At 39.0% G+C, this 17,614-nt stretch overlaps 1 protein-coding gene across 6 annotated transcripts in view; it reads left to right on the top strand.

The window, feature by feature from the left end:
- The window catches only part of shmt2 (serine hydroxymethyltransferase 2 (mitochondrial)), a 60,864-nt gene that overhangs the window by 9,878 nt on the left and 33,372 nt on the right, over positions 1-17,614 (top strand). For 4 of the 6 annotated variants that reach the window (XR_014892516.1, XM_085275145.1, XM_085275143.1 and 1 more), the window contains exons 2-9: positions 48-239; positions 2,539-2,615; positions 5,146-5,346; positions 5,577-5,658; positions 8,452-8,574; positions 13,031-13,170; positions 13,293-13,455; positions 13,663-13,762. Coding sequence is in view for 5 of the 6 variants with exons in the window: in XM_085275145.1 (XP_085131271.1) it covers positions 48-239; positions 2,539-2,615; positions 5,146-5,346; positions 5,577-5,658; positions 8,452-8,574; positions 13,031-13,170; positions 13,293-13,455; positions 13,663-13,762 (1,078 nt within the window). In the remaining variant the exon portion in view is untranslated. Of the gene's footprint in view, positions 1-47; positions 240-2,538; positions 2,616-5,145; positions 5,347-5,576; positions 5,659-8,451; positions 8,575-13,030; positions 13,171-13,292; positions 13,456-13,662; positions 13,763-16,940; positions 17,097-17,614 lie in introns of all 6 variants that reach the window. The other 2 variants (XM_085275140.1, XM_085275144.1) reach the window with 1 other exon arrangement.

Genomic DNA, 17,614 nt, shown 5'->3' with positions numbered 1-17,614 from the left:
TTCTGTATTTTCTTTCCTCATATTCCCAACTCGTCTTCCACCCACAGCCGCTGTGCCAGCGAGTCCCTGTTTGTCTCAGTGCACGTGCCCACCAGTCTCACGCTGCCACCCGTGCAGCGGATGAAGATCGTCCTTGGACGGGTCAGGAGAGCCTGGCTCAGGATGACCCCGAGATGTGGAATCTGCTGCAGAAGGAGAAGGACAGGCAGTGCCGTGGTTTGGAGCTCATTGCATCTGAGGTACTAGGAGCCAGATTAAGTGGCGCAAAATAGCATGTGAGCGCAATCTCCAAATTTCGCTTGTGGTTGCAGTTAGTTTTCCAATCATAGACATGAGTTTGTTTAAATATCAAGTGTGAAAAAATATCATTCAACATCAGCGCAACTGGCAGTAAATTGCATGTGGCAAACATTAGTAAATCAGTTTGTTCTCTGAGAAAGGAACTCTCAGAAATGTAAATGCAGCAGGGTCAGTTGCAAAAATCTCTGAGTTCCCATCTCTTACACACTGTAATCTCTTTGTAAATATGAAAGAATTTTTGTTTATACTAAAACCCAGTTTGAACTGGTGCAACTTGCTAGTAAATCTATATAGAAACCTACATTGAAAGTCAGAATACGTCAGCGCACACCTTTTATGTTAATCTATAAATGGTTTTGTTTCCTCTCGTCATTTTGATTGAAGCGGATGGTTATTTGAAATATATAACTAATGATTACCACCTTAAAACACTCAGTTGAGAATAGGCGCTTGAATTTTTCACAGTCCTTTAAAACTGTTGTCACGGAGTTGTAAGGCGACAGACTCACTTGTTTAAAAAAAAACGTATTTTTAAAAGGGTTTAGTCAGTCAGACACTCGTTCCACTTTTTTGTATTGATTCAATTGTCTTTCTTTTTTTAAGCAAAGATGGTCAATGTAAGCAGTTATTCGGTGTCTCAGAGAGCTGATAGCCTCTCCCTGACATGTTAGCAGTGCAACTGTCTGAGAATAACTAATCCCCTCTCATTAATGAATGAATGCGCCGACTTTGGGATATTTATTCTAGTTATTCTACATGTTACTGCTGGCTGGAAAAGTGAGGGAAAAGCCTTTGAGGTCTTGTGATAGATGTGCACACCAAATCCAACACATGATCGTGGGTATAGCATTTGAAATTCACACTCTGCCAAGTTATTTATTCTTGAATCCTCTTGCTGTCTGCATTAATGTTGTATACCTCCAAATGTCCTGTTTTAAATATTTCCATTGGCCTTTGAGGCTTCTAAAACTGAACTTTTGTCTCACACATACAGCTCATAAACTGATGTCATGATCTCTGACAGGAATAAATTCATATCAAGCTTCCTGTTAATTCATTATTCACTCACTGAGGAACTGTACACAGTAGGCTGGAAGTCATTCAAACTCAACTTCTTTAATAGTAAAAACACTTACAAGAAACTCTGCTTGTTGTGAGCGAGACTAGCTCAGTTATCAGAAAGATTTGGGCAGCTCTTTGTTTTCATTCCAAGGCTGGATGGTGTGAAATGAAAAATTTTACTATTCAGAAGAGCAGACAAGGTTTTATCTTCTGCTGTTCCTTCTCTCTCCTCCTTTTCCTTCTTCGCCACAGTTCAGTGGAGTATGTCAGCCCCCTCTCAACACAAAGCCTGACCACTCTAGTGTGAGATAAAGCTGATGTCTTCATTCTGCCTCCTCCCCAGCTCACTCTGCAAGTCACATTACAATACAGCTCAGACAGACATTCCTCCGATGAGAAGACGTACAGTTTTGCACACACACACACACACACACACTGACACTAAGAAGCAAATTCGTTTCCGTTCTAATATATGCACAGTAGTTGGCATGACAGACGGATGCAGTAGAAAGCTGTTACTGGAGCTGTTATCTGCCTTGATCTCCTCTTGGCTCACAGGTGAAGCATTTGCATAACAACACACCACAACCACCACCCCACTCAGAGAGGCAGCATTCAGACTTTATTTGTCTGTGTTCATTTTATGTCAGATGCTGTTACTGACCAGTGTGACGATATACAAGAGAGACATGTTACACAGTCGGGGCTGCATCACTCAGATTTTAAGATTTTGGTCAAGCTCTACTGTATTGCAGTAATTGCAGATTTAAAAAAAGGCAAAGGAATGCATCTACTAACATCATCAGTCAATGAGTCCAGCCAATAAATTTCATCTTGAGCAAACTGAAAAGATACAAAGGAAACAGTATGCTTTTTTTCCTCTAACAATAATGACTAAAATTTGTTTCTCAGTGCGTCTCAACGATCCTGATGTAATTCAGCATGTGTAGAAACATTTATTGCATTATCTTGTATCCTCCAGCTGCAAGGGGATAATCATTGGAAAGTGCAGAGTGTTAGTCTATGGAAGTCCAGAGGTTCAATACTGTAATGATTGCCTCTTGCCGGAGGGGGATTTCTCACTATCACTTAACAGACTTTAATTTGCTGTCCTTGTCCCTTCTGTCTACTCGTGCCATTGATCTGTGTGTGTCCGCCTGTGTGTTCTCATTGCAGAATTTCTGCAGCCGAGCAGCTCAGGAAGTTCTCGGCTCCTGTCTTACCAACAAATATTCACGCAACCCTGTCATAAAGTACGTTTTTATTCAGCCACACCTCTGTTTGTTTTCACTATTAATATTATGTGCTTGAGGATATTTGTTACAGACGTGCACAAACACACACCGATCTATACTGTGTAGTCTTGTTTACCCATGATAGTAATTTCTTACCAGGTACATAATCCACAGCCTCTGCCTTTCCAAAGAAAATTCCTGAGGGGTTATATTTGAAGAATTTAGTGCCGGGCTGATAGTTGCATGTTTTCTATTTTCAGTTTAGTTCTGTTATTTCCTTCAGATAAGTCGCATTTATCAGCAGCAACCAGAAAGATGACATGTTTTGAAATTCATCTCATTTGATGCCTTTGATTCCTGGAATACAATCCTACCACAAATCTCTCTCCCACTGACTGTGTTTTTAATTTTTGTTTTTTTCCCTCCCGACATCCCACTCATCTGTTGTTTTTTTCTCCCACTTTTAATGTAATGTAACAAAAGGATGATCTCATTGAATGAGTGGTTTGTAAAGTAGCCATCTGTTGCACCTTCATCTGTAATTCCACTGAAAAGGTTTGATTTTCACCAGAGATGCCTCACATCTGCTGTGGAAGTTTTGGGTCTAGGTTGGTGTAGATCTTTCTTGACTAAATTTACTGTTTGTGGAAAATGTGTGAAAATATGTTAAAGGGGCCGTAGTCTAAACAGTTTTACAGCGATGTACCAAATGACAATGCAAAATTAGTGCTTTACTTAGAGGGTTTGCTTGTACTGATGATTCTAGACTATGGAGAACATTTGTGTCCATAATGTATACCTGTCATAGTGTTGGTTTTTACCAATATGTCCTACCTGCTCAATCCCAAGCAACAGACAAATAGATGGCAAGTAGCTGGTGATTGCTGTTGGCTATATAGGCAGTTCCCATCAGGGGCTGGCTGTAACAAAAATAGATTTAATGGACTGAACAGACTGGTATAGCTAATCTGATGAATGATAATTTCATTTTGTATTTGCATGGAATGCAGTTAACAGCAGTTCACCACACTGGCTTGTCCGTTGTGTTCACGGCATTGTTCTGCTGGCCAGAAATGAACTATCCCTGGTTTAAGGGACCAACGACATAGTGAATACAGATAAAGCATGTCATCAATGTTCCCTCTAATTTTCCATGTGTCTGAGCGAACACACAAACTCCCTGAGCGGTCCCTTGGACCACTGTGAGCGACATCAGACGTGTGCACTGTGGTCCCACCAGCATTGAATCCATCCAAGTTACATGGTTTATTAAGATAATCAAATTACAGCATTTATATTTATGTTAGACTACTTTTAATTAACTGCTTTAGCCCACTTACAATGAAAATGTAAAACAAAAATGTAGTCATTGACCTGTGTAGTTTGTTAACACTATTGGGAGTAAAAATAACTTGAATTCCAATTTTGAAAACATATCTTTCTTCTTTTTTCTTTTTTTTTATAAAGCTCTGACTTGTATTATGAGTCTGTGGTCTGGGAGAGAGTCCTGTAACTCTCTGACTGCAAAATACAGTATATAATGACCAATGTTGGACAATTAATTATATAGTTACTTTTTTAAAAAAGTATCTCAGTTTGGCAAACAAAGTTTTTTGCAGCTATTTTTTTTAAATGCAGCCAAGGCGTTTTTTTTAAATAAACATTTCAAACTATTTACAGAACAATCAGCTGTTCTGCATCAAATTTAATGCAATACAAATATTTTTGGAGTGCCACTCCAAAAATTATTTCTTTCCACTATGAGATAAAGGAGAACATCAGCCTGCAGGCTGTACTTTTTTCGACCAATAGGAAAGGGTGGGGGTGTTTTTGGTTTTGTTTTTGCTCACAGGCAGAGCGTTTTTTCTTATAGAACGTTTCTTCCCGCAGTAAATATAAACAACAATAGTATTCAGGAAGAAAACCAAGCATTTCATATATTTTTATCATAACTCTGGTTTTACGTGGCCGATCAACACAATTTAAAAACTGGTATAAAGTCCACACTTTTTCCATCAATTGTTCCGTCTGTCCTGCTCACATCTCCAATGGTTGTACACGTTGTCATTAACGTGGCTTCACTCCACATCAGCCACGCCGCTTTGCCAGGTAAAACACCGGTGTCGGCACATAAGGACGCTGTCATAGCCTGTCAACCACGTTGATTAGCTGCGTATATACGAATGTGAATCGCATCATTGGCTGGACTATGGGATAAGGTGGCATCGTTCTAATCCCATACGGGAGCAGCCAGTCACTTACTGACTAACACTGCAAAACAGAATTGTTGAAATTTTAATTTTAATTTCAATTCAGGTTAGATTTTTTTTGTGCGCAACGAAGATTTTCTGTGCACAGAGACCGTGTCAGCAGTGCGCAATTGCGCACGTGCGCAGCTTAGAGGGAACATCGCATGTCATGCATGTGAACTCAGCTTGCACTTAGTTCTTTTCCCATCCTCAAGCACTCGTCTTTGTACCAGGAAGTCACAATGACATACCAATAGTACACGGACATTAGATGAATTGAAACAAATTTTCCATTACAGGTCTCATGGTGGAGGAGGAGTGGTTGACCAAATTGAGCTGCTCTGTCAGAAGCGAGCTCTGGAGGCCTTTGACCTGGATCCAGCTCTGTGGGGCGTCAACGTCGAACTGTACTCTGGCTCTCCTGCCAACTTTGCCACTTTCACCGCTGTACTCAATCCCCACGATCGTATCATGGGCCTGGACGTATCTGATGGTGGACAGTTAGTATTCACTGTTGCTTTATTTTCATTGTTGGTCCTGTTTTTTCTTCATCCACACACTTTTAAAGCCACCCAAGTTGTTGGTCAACTGTAGTGTGTTACTGCCCTGTTTTAGTTTCCTACAAATCTGATATTCATATTGAATAAAATTTTGTGAAAAGGTTTACAAACAGAGTCTTTGAACTTCCATGTTTTATTCTTTATGTATATATTGTTTTTTCTCACTCCAGTCTGTCTCACGGCTACATGTCTGATGTGAAAAGAATCTCTGCAACCTCAATCTACTTTGAGACAATGCCTTACAAGCTAAATGTAAGTAGAAAAACCTTCTACTAATATCTACTGACACCTGTTGATTAGGGCTGTTTGATAGGATGATACATATGGGATGATATGAATATACATATCGGATATGAAAACATCGTTTCATATTATGCTATCGTTTGTTTTGTGGTGTCACAAAATAAGCTGTTTACGGCAATATTTTTTCATCGTTTTGATGGTCACTGTAGTGGCGATTTAAAATAACCACACTATGGACGGACAAGCGACTGTTTTTACACGTACTTTCATTAGCAACGGTAAAATCATTGTGTGGTTCCGCCGTCTGCTTGTTTATTTTCTACATAAACCTTTCACAATAAAGCTCAACTTTTCAAAATACACTGAAATGATATACATTATTCTCAAACATCAAATTTCAGAATATGCGTCAAACAAATTACCTGAAATAAAAACATAAGGTAACTATAAATGGTGCTTACAGTCACCACGTGGATGCGGGCACAGAGAATGCCAACATGGCCAGTGAAGATGAGGCAGAACCAGGTAGCTCCAAACAGAAGGACCAGTCAAAACAAATCGAGGACCTTATTCCTAAACGAGGGGCTACCTCTGTAGCATGGACAGGGTTTGGTTATGAAAAGTCTGACACGGACCAGAAAACACAGAGCAGGCAAACCTCTTCAACCACCTACGCAAGAATCACGTGAACGAGTATGGAGAGAGTTAACGGATGAGAAGCAAAAAAGAGCCATCAGGTGTTCAAAATACACCTTAGACTCAAACATTAGAACAGGCTTTTCCCCACAGCACACCGTGTAATAAATACAAAGAAAATGACAGCCAGTACAAGTTATGTCTAAAAATGTATAGTTTAATGCATCAGTCAAAACACTCGACTCCAGGTACACGACGCCCAGCTGAAAACGCTTCACACAAGTCGAGTTCCCCGAGATTCACAGAATTTACAGAAAATGCACTATTTTGTGATATATATTGTTATTGGGATAAGAAATGTCATATCGGGATATGACATTTTGATCATATCGCACAGCCCTACTATTTATACCAGTGTAGTACGATTCGCTTTTTGGAGGTAGAGTATGAAAACTGGGAGATATACTGATGTATTTTTGATGTCTTACGAATGTCAGTGTGAGAAGTCTTCCAAAAGCCAATAAGCCAGCAAATGTTAAGACAGTCAAGCTTTCAGTATGTTAGAGTTAGATGTAAACACATTGCACAAGGCCGACACACGCAGCTTTTTTGCTAGTTCTTCTTATAATAGAATTTAAACTTAAAAATAATAATGTAATAATGACTACTGCCACATTACAGTAAATGTATACTGAGCAATAAGCCATGTCTTAGATTGCTGTCATAATATTGGCAGTTATGCTGACAGTGTTGGTCAGCTTGTGTTCATCAAATGTGAACACCTGGGATAACTAAACTATATTTGAATCTTTTTACAGTGTTACTCTTTTTGTTTAAAATCATTAACTTATTCATTGAAAGAAACACAAAACAAGAGCAAGAAATGTAAAGACAATAATAGCCTTTTAGAAAATCCTGTTTGTTTCCCTGCCCCAGAGGGAAGACATGAGGCAGTGTGGCTAGGGATTTAGTGTCTAACTTCACAAAACTTAAACGCAACAGACACTTGCTGGCAGCTGTTTGCTGACACAGGGCAGTTCGCAAGTTTATAGTCAATATACGGCGACCATGTAGTCTTACTGCTATACTTGTAACACATTCAAAGTATTTTCCACCTGCACCAGCATCTGTTAAGTTAGGTTGCATCAGATTTAACAAGTGATTTTTTAAAATTAACATAAAGTTTTGATCACTCGACTATATTTAGTGTAGAATATTTTATTTCTGGGGTCATAGTTGCAGTATTGGTAGCAGCTGATGGATGGTCATGAGAGTCTGTGTGTCCAGACCTGCTGATGTATGGGCAAGCAGGACCCCTCTGTGAGAAAGATAATGGGAAATCGACAAGCTGGCCAGCACTACTGGCTCTGTCTTCACAATGAGCAGGTTGATGGAGTGAGGGGGCATCCATAGATGTGCTCTGGAGATGGGAGATTATCAGGCTGTCTAAATAAAGCTTTCCTTCCTCCTTTTCTCTCTTCTTTTTCGTGTCTCTGTCTGCCTTATTCACCATTGTTTTTGTCCCTCACTTTGTTTTTCGGCTGCATTCTGGTGTCTTTCACTGCTTCTCTTTTCTGACGCTTAAAGGTGGACTAGAGGGGCAAAACTTCACTATGAGGCATCAGACATATCGGTCACTGGACAGGGTGAGCCTGGCTCCATTTCATGTGACTTCAAATTGCATTTACTGGAAAAAATGGATTGTCTAATGTGTTTCTTACATTGTTCATTTTAATAAAAGGGGGCAGAGAGAGTCTCGAAACCAACCTGAATCTGTTCAGGTTCATTGCACCAGCATAGCAGGTCCCTGAATGGTTAAATTAGGATAAGTAGGGGTGCATTACTGCAATTGCTCCATCTTCTTCCATGATATGATGGGTATAAATGCCTCCTTTAGATAAATTCCTTCCCCTTTTAAGGTAGCCAAAGTACTTCAAATACAGCTGCTTCGAATGAGCTTCAAATGGAAAAAATCTCTCTTCCGTGTAGATATGTTTGCTCTTGATACTCAGATATCTGACAGTTTTTTGATCTTTACATATTCCTTTTTTCTCCTGACCCTTACATTCCCTCTAATATTCTCACATTCTTCTTCCACTTTCTCTTTATTCTTTCACACTCTTCCTTTATCTTCTCTGTTTCCTCAATCTGTCTCCCTTTCTGCAGATTGCAACAGGACTTATAGACTACGACCAGATGGAGATGACGGCCAAGCTGTTCCGGCCCAAGCTCATCATCGCTGGCACCAGTGCCTATGCCCGGCTCATTGACTATGCCCGCATCAAGAAGGTGCACGGAGAACTCTCTGCATTCACAGCTCACCCCATGTTCACCCCGTCTTTTTCCGTTCTTTGCATTGTAATGCCAAACACACCAGCTTCCCATACCGACAGGTCACATCTCGCCAGCATTACTTCAAACCGTGTCTTTGCTAATTTCGTCCGACAGAAATGGAGACTCGTCTGCTCTAAATAAAGAGCATTCACTTTGAAGCTTCAACATTTTCCAAACACACTAATTTCAGGGTCATTACACACTTTACACACAGCTGCTTTCTTCTTCTGTTGACTACTCAACTCACACTGAGTCACAAGTACTCAGTAGCAACTTTTAACCACACACTTCACTGTTCTCTTTGACGGTGCACAAGAGGCCCCTTTATCTGTTTTGTTATACCCACCCGCTGATTCACTTCATTCACTCCATGACTGTTTCCCTTTGTTGCAGAGCTCCACTTTAGCTAGTACCATCAGATGGAGTGTCCCACCATTACAGAGCTGTGTTTTTATTAAGCACCATAACTACTTTGCCACTAGGCCTGAAGAGGGGCCATATTTTCCCCCTGGCATGTCTCTGTGCAACTGTTCTCTGTTTTATGGCCGAATCTGTTAGGCAGACTTCACATTTTAGGCGGGGGTGAGCTACCTAGATTGTAGAGTTGTTCATTTTTTGTGTGTTTTTTTTTTTCTTTTACTATCGGTATTCATCAACTGCCGCGCTTCACCCTCTTGTGTTCTTTACCCTCTTTCCTTTTAATCTAATAAACGTGTAGATCCAGTTCAGATATGAGAGGAAGAGAGATTGTCACGATAATGCATATTAATTGGAGCACTAAAAAGATTGTTTACTGCTCTGATCATTCGCCAGCGAGTCATTTGCATGTTAGCGAGCTATTTATTGTTTGTGCCTTTTTCAATAAATGCTGGCAAGAGACAGCAAGGATTTATTGAATTGCGTTATAATATTTCAGGCCTCTGAAGACTGCTGAAGGATGTAATTACACCAGCTCTCATTTGAAATGTCTTTCCTTAGAGAACATGGGTACCGTTAACAGATGGAGTTAGTCCTCAAATCTTAACTGTGGGGGGGGGTAAATGTAAATGTAGTGCCAAGACATTGTATCTGAAAAACATTTTATATGCATACACAATGTAATTTATCTATATTTGAGCAGTGTCAAAAACTCACTAAAGCTGAAGTGCTAAGTTTGAGCTTTATCAGGGCTTGGGTGTCTTCATTAAATCACTTATTTTTGGAAAAGACGTAACCGCCTGGCAGAGTCCACGGTGAGTTTAGGGGTCATATTTAATATGTCTGCAGTAAAGTCCAACTGAGCACTGTGAGCAGAGAACTTTACAGATGGCAGAGATCAGTAGGAATTTAAAAATATTAATTGAAAGGAGCTGCAGTGAGCTTATCATAAGAGCAAATCATAAGTGTTTACAATTTTTAAACATGGTGAGCACTGATTTGTTCCAAAACATAAAAAGTAAACCCCAGAAAGACCCCCCCCCCCCCCCCCCCCCAAAAAAAAGGCCCATGAAAGAAATGCTAAGTAAGATTTCGCTAAGTAACAGAAGCTAGTGGAACAGAGGCTTGTCCAGATGGGACATCATAGCTTCGGCTCTCTTTTGAACTTTTTTTCTGAACTCAGGACTGTGTCACCTTAAAGCAGGGGACAGTGTCTAAGAAAGGCCAAAAACCTTACACTGCAAATCTAATCCAGATGGAAAAGAGAAGGTATTTTCACCTCATAGTTTTCAGGCTAATCCTGGAGGCTCAGTGATTTTAATTTAAAGTCTTTGTGAAGCACAGGGAACTGCACCCGATTCAGGATACTTTATTAATGCTTAAGGAAATTGTCTTAAAAAAGGACTTGGATAGTTAGCTATAGATGATTTTCTCAGTATTATTGTAGGGTCTTTGCCTAATAATATAAACATTCAAGATTCAAAGCGTTTATTGTCGTGTACAAAGTAAGCATTTCTCTGTACAATGAAATTCTGTCTCTGCTGTCCACAAACAGATGCCGGTTAATATGTACATTAGAACTAGAACACATAAAGCACAAATAGTATAAATAAATAAATGGAGACAAGAAATTGAAGTATTAAATAGATTTGTGTGCATTGAGGCCACTGGTTTAATTTGGGCTGTATAAATAAAACTGAATGGAATTTCACATTTTATGTTAGTTTTTGTTTTAAACATTTCACCCATTAAAGTATAAAAAGTTCAATTTTAAAAAATGTAAAATCCATGGATGAAACTTTACAGTCAGTTCGACCATTCAGACATTTTACACAGCAAATCGCCAAAACTGTTTTCAGTGAGCAGTTCTTCACTCATCCATTTCAATCTAATCTAATAAATAGATCAAATTAAAAAGAAAATTCAATACAGAAAATAATACAAGCACACAAGCTTCTTCATAGATACCAAACCGCATGTGAAGGTTATTTCTGAGACTGGTAGAACTTTATTTTTTATTTAGCCTGTTGTTTGCTGGGTCGTTACTTCTACAGACCTCGGTTTGATTTTTGAGCATGTCCTTCATTTTATTTGTTAGGTTGAAATTTAATATTTTGATTTATTCTTTAGACTCTTTAAACTCTTATATTGTGCAAGAGTCTTGAGTGCCCCATAATTTCTCTACATTTCGCATAAGACATGCCAGATCTTCTCCTAGTTTTCTTTTATGAAGGTGTTTCAAAGTTGTTCTTTGGACATTGGCTGTGTTTGAACGTTGTTTCAAACGAAATAATTGGACCAGTTTTAACTTCATAGATGTGCGTGGGTGTGTAACTTATCAGCTGTTTGGGCCTGGTCTTTGGGAATATGAACAGACAAAGCAATCTCATGGTGCCTTCCCAAAAACGGGGCATATACTACTATGTGAATTCCATAAATTTAAGGTTTTCCTACTTCATAATCAGTTTTTGTTGTTTCTGTTATAGCTCATCACTCATCCAATTGACTCCTTGGATGAGTGATTAATGTTTCTCTCACTGAAAACGCTACATCCAGATGGCACGAATCAAGAGCTTGTTTAAATTTAAAATTGACTGTTACATTGATTTAGTAACTGAAAGGTTGGAAACCTTTTGGGGGACCAGCACTGTATCTGTTGTTGCATTCGGAGTGTCCATTTCACAGTGCAGTATTATAAAAGGAGTCAGACACATGTGAGGTACAAGTATTAACGGCAGGCAACTTTTTGCTTTAACTACTGCCAAAGCAACCGTGCATAACTATGATCATTACTGCAATGAATGTTTGTTTATTTCCAAAGCCAATGCATACAGTATTTGGCATGCGCAGATTGCCTCTACATGTGCAGTAGATGCAAGGGCAGTACCAAAGCTTTGGTTCCCTCTCCTGCAGTTCAGAAGTGTTTCACTGAGTCCGAAAAATTTAGAACAGAGCCCAACATATTTCTGTCATATTTCATAGTGGCACATACATTGTTTTTGCTATCATGGTGCTCTCATGGTCCTTTGATATCACATCTAAAAAACACTCTTCTCTGACAGGACCAACCTACTATTAATTTGCGTTTAAATTTCGAGTTACTAAGTGCTTCCTTTGTAACATTCACACACGCATTCATACACCAATGGAGTATTCATACTCTGATCGTAGAAAACATGGAGGTTAGTATCTTGCCCAACTGGAGCAGACCTGGGATCGAACCACCAACCTTCCGGTTAGTAGGTGAAACTTTATTAGGTAAAACTTTGTTATTTTTGTTATTTTCACAGTAGAGGGTGTGCAAATATTAAGGGTATAACTATTGCACTGTGTATTAGATGGAGGAGTTGTAAAGTGAGACTGATTCCCTGTGTCTTTCAGTGGTGCATTTGGGTGATCTTAGTCTCTCACTTAACACTGCTCCTGTGACTGGTCAGCACAGATGAGTGGGCGGGAGGTATTGCCCAGCATTGTCCTTACTTTCAACAAAATTCGGCTCTCCGACACCACCTTAAGGGAGTCCAGCTCCATCCCCACAACATTATTGTCCTTTCAGATCAGTTTATTGAATTTGTTGGCATCTGCGACCCTCAACCTGCTGCCCCACCATGCAACAGCATAGAGGATGGCAGCAGCCACAACAGACATAGAAAATTCTGAGCATTTCTGACAGATCTTCAAAGACGTCAGCCGCCTCAGAAAATACAGACGACTCTGGCCCTTCTTGTAGAGCGCAGTGGTGTTTTTAACCCAATCCAGTTTATTGTCGGTGTGTACTCTCAGGTATTTATAGTTCTCCACAATTATCACATCGACCTCCAGTATTGAAACAGGGGTCACATGTTTCCTGATCCTCATAAAGTCCACAATCAATTCTTTGGTCTTTGTCATATTGATCTTGTATTGAAAAAAACTGGAACTTTCCTGCCACATGTGTATACATGTTGGTCTTAATTTTATAACTGTTCCCTCATCCTGCCTCTTTTTCTTCCAGCTGTGCACCAACATCAATGCCTACCTGCTTGCTGACATGGCTCATATTAGTGGCCTGGTGGCAGCCAAAGCCATCCCCTCGCCCTTTGAACATGCTGACCTGGTCACCTCCACCACGCACAAGTCCCTCCGTGGAGCAAGGTAAGGTCAAACTGTAAGAGACACGGGTGGGAACAAAAATCAAATTACTGAGAAGCAAACCTGGTTTGGTTTTTAGAGAATAGTAAAAGTGCTTCATCAGTAAAAGATTCTGTTCTGTCCAGGGCTGGTCTCATCTTCTATCGGAAGGGTGTTCGCTCAGTTGACAAAAAGGGAAAGGAAATCATGTACGACCTCGAGGACAGGGTCAACTTTTCCGTCTTCCCCTCCCTGCAGGGTGGACCTCATAACCATGCCATTGGTGCTGTAGCAGTGGCACTCAGACAGGTCTGCACAACCTTAAGAACATGTTGCATAAACTTCAGTCAGCAGAGGGGAAGTAATCTGTTCTGTCACAAGATGCATATAACATTAGTTTTTGTTAATAAAACTCTAGACATGATGCAGTTACATCATACAGTTTCTTGATGTCTGTATCTATTTTTGATAGCCAAATGATAAACTTACTGTATGGTTTTGGTTCTGTGTGTCCAGGCACAGTCTCCCCTGTTTAAGAAGTATGTTGACCAGGTGCTAAAGAATGCCAAGGCTATGGCTGCAGCTCTTCTCAGCAAAGGCTACACTCTGGTATCAGGTAATCTAGTGTGTATTTACTCAATTCTTTATTTTCCAAGTCACAGACTCAGCACAGAGCATTTAACACTGAAAATTCACATAAAATGTCCTGTAACAAAATGCAAATTACACAGCAAGAAAAAAAGCACAAATCCATTTAAATTCATGATGTGCAAATAGGCTAATGTTGCTGCGCCTGCCTTGTCAGTCAAGAAAATAAAATCAGATGAAAGTGGTCACTTTGCGGTTGTGAGCAAATGCTTGAATCTTGTACTGAATCCAATACGCTGGCCTCAGCTGTTTTTTGATGTATAGCCTTCAATTGATACTCTAAAAATACAGACTTGTCCTGTGCTTACTCTGCAGTGTGTACATACACCCTTCTTTAATCCCTTAGTAAATGTTTTAGCCAAATAACTGGAAAGAGTGAAAGACCGTACCAGTAAAACACAAATTCAGTGCTTTTACAAACCCTATATAAATGTTGGTTGACTTAGTTTCAACTGTTACACTGCAAAAACTCAAAATCTTACCAAGTATATTTGTCTTATTTCAAGTCAAAATATCTAATCACACTTAAAATAAGCCATAATCAGCTAAAGAGTAACGTTTCAGTGAGATATAGGAACTTGTTTTTAGACAGTGCATCTTGGATATCTTGTTAAGTGAAAAACTCTAGAAAACATATTGTTTTGAGTCATATCTCACACGAAACAAGCTTTTTTGGAATTTCATAAACGTTTTAAGCTGCTGTGTTATTTGTAAAAGATGTATCATCTTGTTTCAAGAAATAGACCTAACTTGAATCAGGACATCAAATCTACTTTATTGAGAACTGCAGGTTAATATCATGCCCAACATTGCATTATTATGAGTCTTAGTATCTTAAGCACAGTGTATTTATTTTTCTTACATACCAGTCAAACCATATCAATGTGACATTGAAAAAGAGGCAAAACACTGAAATTGTTTCCCTCACTGAACAGATTGCGCCAAAAGTAAAATAAAAAGTAAATAGAACAATTTTTTTGCCAGTCTTTAAAAACCTTATTTCAGCCCACATATTCACAAAAGACTCAAGAATAATGTTTGATGATGTCAGTTAGATCATACTTCGCTGGAATGTACTTGCTGTTATTAAAGTTTACATAGTGGTATGCTGTATAATCAACAAGATTTCCAGCATCCACAAAAATATTTGCCTGAGCTAGACAGGGAACTTCTACCTCATAAGCTAAATATTGATCATTCCACCCAACTGTAGAGAGAGGCTGGCATTCAAAACAATACACAGATGCATTTACAATATAGATGTTTTTAACAAGTGCAAACTCTGGAGCATCATTTATGACATCAGAAATAACCAAAGATTTTTCACATGAATGTATATTTCCATGTAGCATAATCCACTGTACAGAAACTACATGTTCAACTTGCTCAATGAAGTCTTTAATCTTGCCTTCTACATAATGAACATTTTTCACCTCTTTGGCTGGACCCATGTCGACTTCACTTGAAAAAATGGGATGTTTCTCATGCACGTTCTGACTACATTCATAAAGTTGGTTGTGCTTCACAACAGATTTACAAATATTCTTAAAACTACTTTTCAGAGCCCACTGCTTGAAGAAACAATGTTTTGACTCAAAACGCATACACATATGCCTCACTGTAGGACCAAGAGCCTTAATCTGAGAAGGAAGATGCAGTAAATAATGCTGTTTAGGTATAATATTTTCATCTGGAAACAGTTGTTTGAAATGTTTTAAAGACAATTCCTGTCTGACTTTCCTGATTAAGTTCCCTTCAGGTGACAAACTATCACAGAGACTAATAATATCGTATCTTATAACGTTTGGATGACTCTTAAAACCTTTGTAAACTGGAAGTGGAATCTAATTAGTTAACATCTCCCAGTTGCATTTTCTCAGTACAAAGCTAGAATAAGTTCATACGATCTAATTACTAGGAGGTACACTGTACAACTACCTTCCATAGTCTCAGCTAATGGAGAGCGTCATTACCAAAGTGGGAAGAGGCCTAAAATGTTCTTGTTCCACCACAGGTTATAAATAATGCTGTCAGTTCCTAAATGTTGTCTAATTAGCAGCAATCTTCAGACATAATGTGTGCTTAAGAAAACAAACAAGCAAAAAAAAGAAAAAAGAAAACGCAGTCCAGAACACGCTTGGCCTGTGATTTACTCTATCCCATTAATCTCCTCACTGTCATTCTCTTTGGGGGTGATTTTTGAGATTTATGTTGTAGAGTTCTCTATTTTAATGGTCAGCCATCTTGAAAATTGAACTCTGTACATTATGAACTTGTAAATGATAATTCCAGAGTAGTAGAATTACACACAGTTGCACATGGGCTACTCTGATAGATTTTCATAATGTTTAACTATTAAATGAAGTGCTGTGGAGAGCTGCCTTTGTATAGTTGATGTAAGGAGCACCAAGATAAAAAAGCATCAGTATAAAAGTCATCTTGTCCATAACCAACAAATTTGTGAACTAATGAGCAAATCCTGCAGCCCAGGCAAGGTAAACTAGCTGACAGGTTGTGTAATGACTTATCCATGTTTTTAAAGAAAGCAACATTATCAGGTACTTCCATTGATACTCTGAACACATAATTATCCACTCATGTCCCAAAATCAGCAATTTAGTGAGTCCTCACTTAAAAAAAAGAAAGAAAACAAAAGGAAAACAAAAAACTGCCTCACACAGTCATCCAGCAGCTCGGATTATTGTGGGTTTTTTGGTTTATTATGTCTAGAATAAAGATATTTATAATACCTTTGGTGGTTGTCACTATTATTGGTTAGACTTTTACGTGTCCTGCTTAAAAAAGTGCATTTTGACGGCCTGTATTCCAGGAACATGTGCATTTACTCTTGTGGAAGCTAACGGGGATCTAAATAAATGATCTATTTGTCTCCTTCACACTTAAATCTTATTAAATGAACAAAATCTAATTTGGCTTTTTTGGTTTCAGCGTTGTGAAATGTATAAATAGCATGAATCAGATAAGCACATAAAAGAGGAGAAAATGTCAAGCAGTACTCCTTCTTAAGCTAAATCTAATATCTGTGTTTCATACATTGGTGTGACAAGGTGCTGTGATCAAATGCTTCACAGCGAGGTTTGTGTGTCTACAAAACAACATGCTTCTGTCCTCATTAAAAATTCCAGGTGGGACCGACACCCACCTGGTCCTCGTGGACCTGCGGCCCAGGGGTGTTGACGGGGCACGGACTGAGAGGTTACTTGAGCTTGCGTCAATCTCCACCAATAAGACTACCTGCCCTGGAGACAAGAGCGCCCTGGCGCCTGGTGGCCTCAGACTAGGTAAGAAGCAGCTTCACATCACACTGTGTTTGGCCGAACACACACCAGGGGTGTTGTGAAACCATGCGCTTCCCTGTATATTCATTTTGAATGTTAAAAGAAACCGATCAGTTGTCCAGCAATGTTATAAAGTTTTTTTTGTCAGATTTATTTTACATTCACCACCTTCTTCAATTAATCTGTGTTGCTTTTTTAAAAATGTAGTTCTGCATATGGAAATTAGTCAGCCACAAATTAAGCCACAAGCACTGAGCTGTTCATGATTAATTAAACTTGTTTGGCTTTTTAATCATCTTTCAGGAAGTTCAAGAGCTTCTCATCTACACTCCCTCATTTTTAGCATTATCTTAAGGCAATATTTCGTACCTGTAATCCAATGCACTGCACTTATTACTTTCTCTTTTGTCCTGCACTGTGGCAGCCATTAGTATTTGTGTAGTCGAATCTGTATAGATTAATTACTGACCTTTTAAGAAGCTCCAAGTCTATACAATTTTTAAAAACTATATGGCAAAATT

The sequence above is a fragment of the Mchenga conophoros genome, linkage group LG5 (assembly GCF_057382185.1).
Source record: "Mchenga conophoros isolate Kocher_MC1m ecotype Shallow Benthic linkage group LG5, M_conophoros_male_GT1.1, whole genome shotgun sequence".
Taxonomy (NCBI): Eukaryota; Metazoa; Chordata; class Actinopteri; order Cichliformes; family Cichlidae; genus Mchenga; species Mchenga conophoros.
This window is presented reverse-complemented; position numbering and strand designations above follow the sequence as displayed.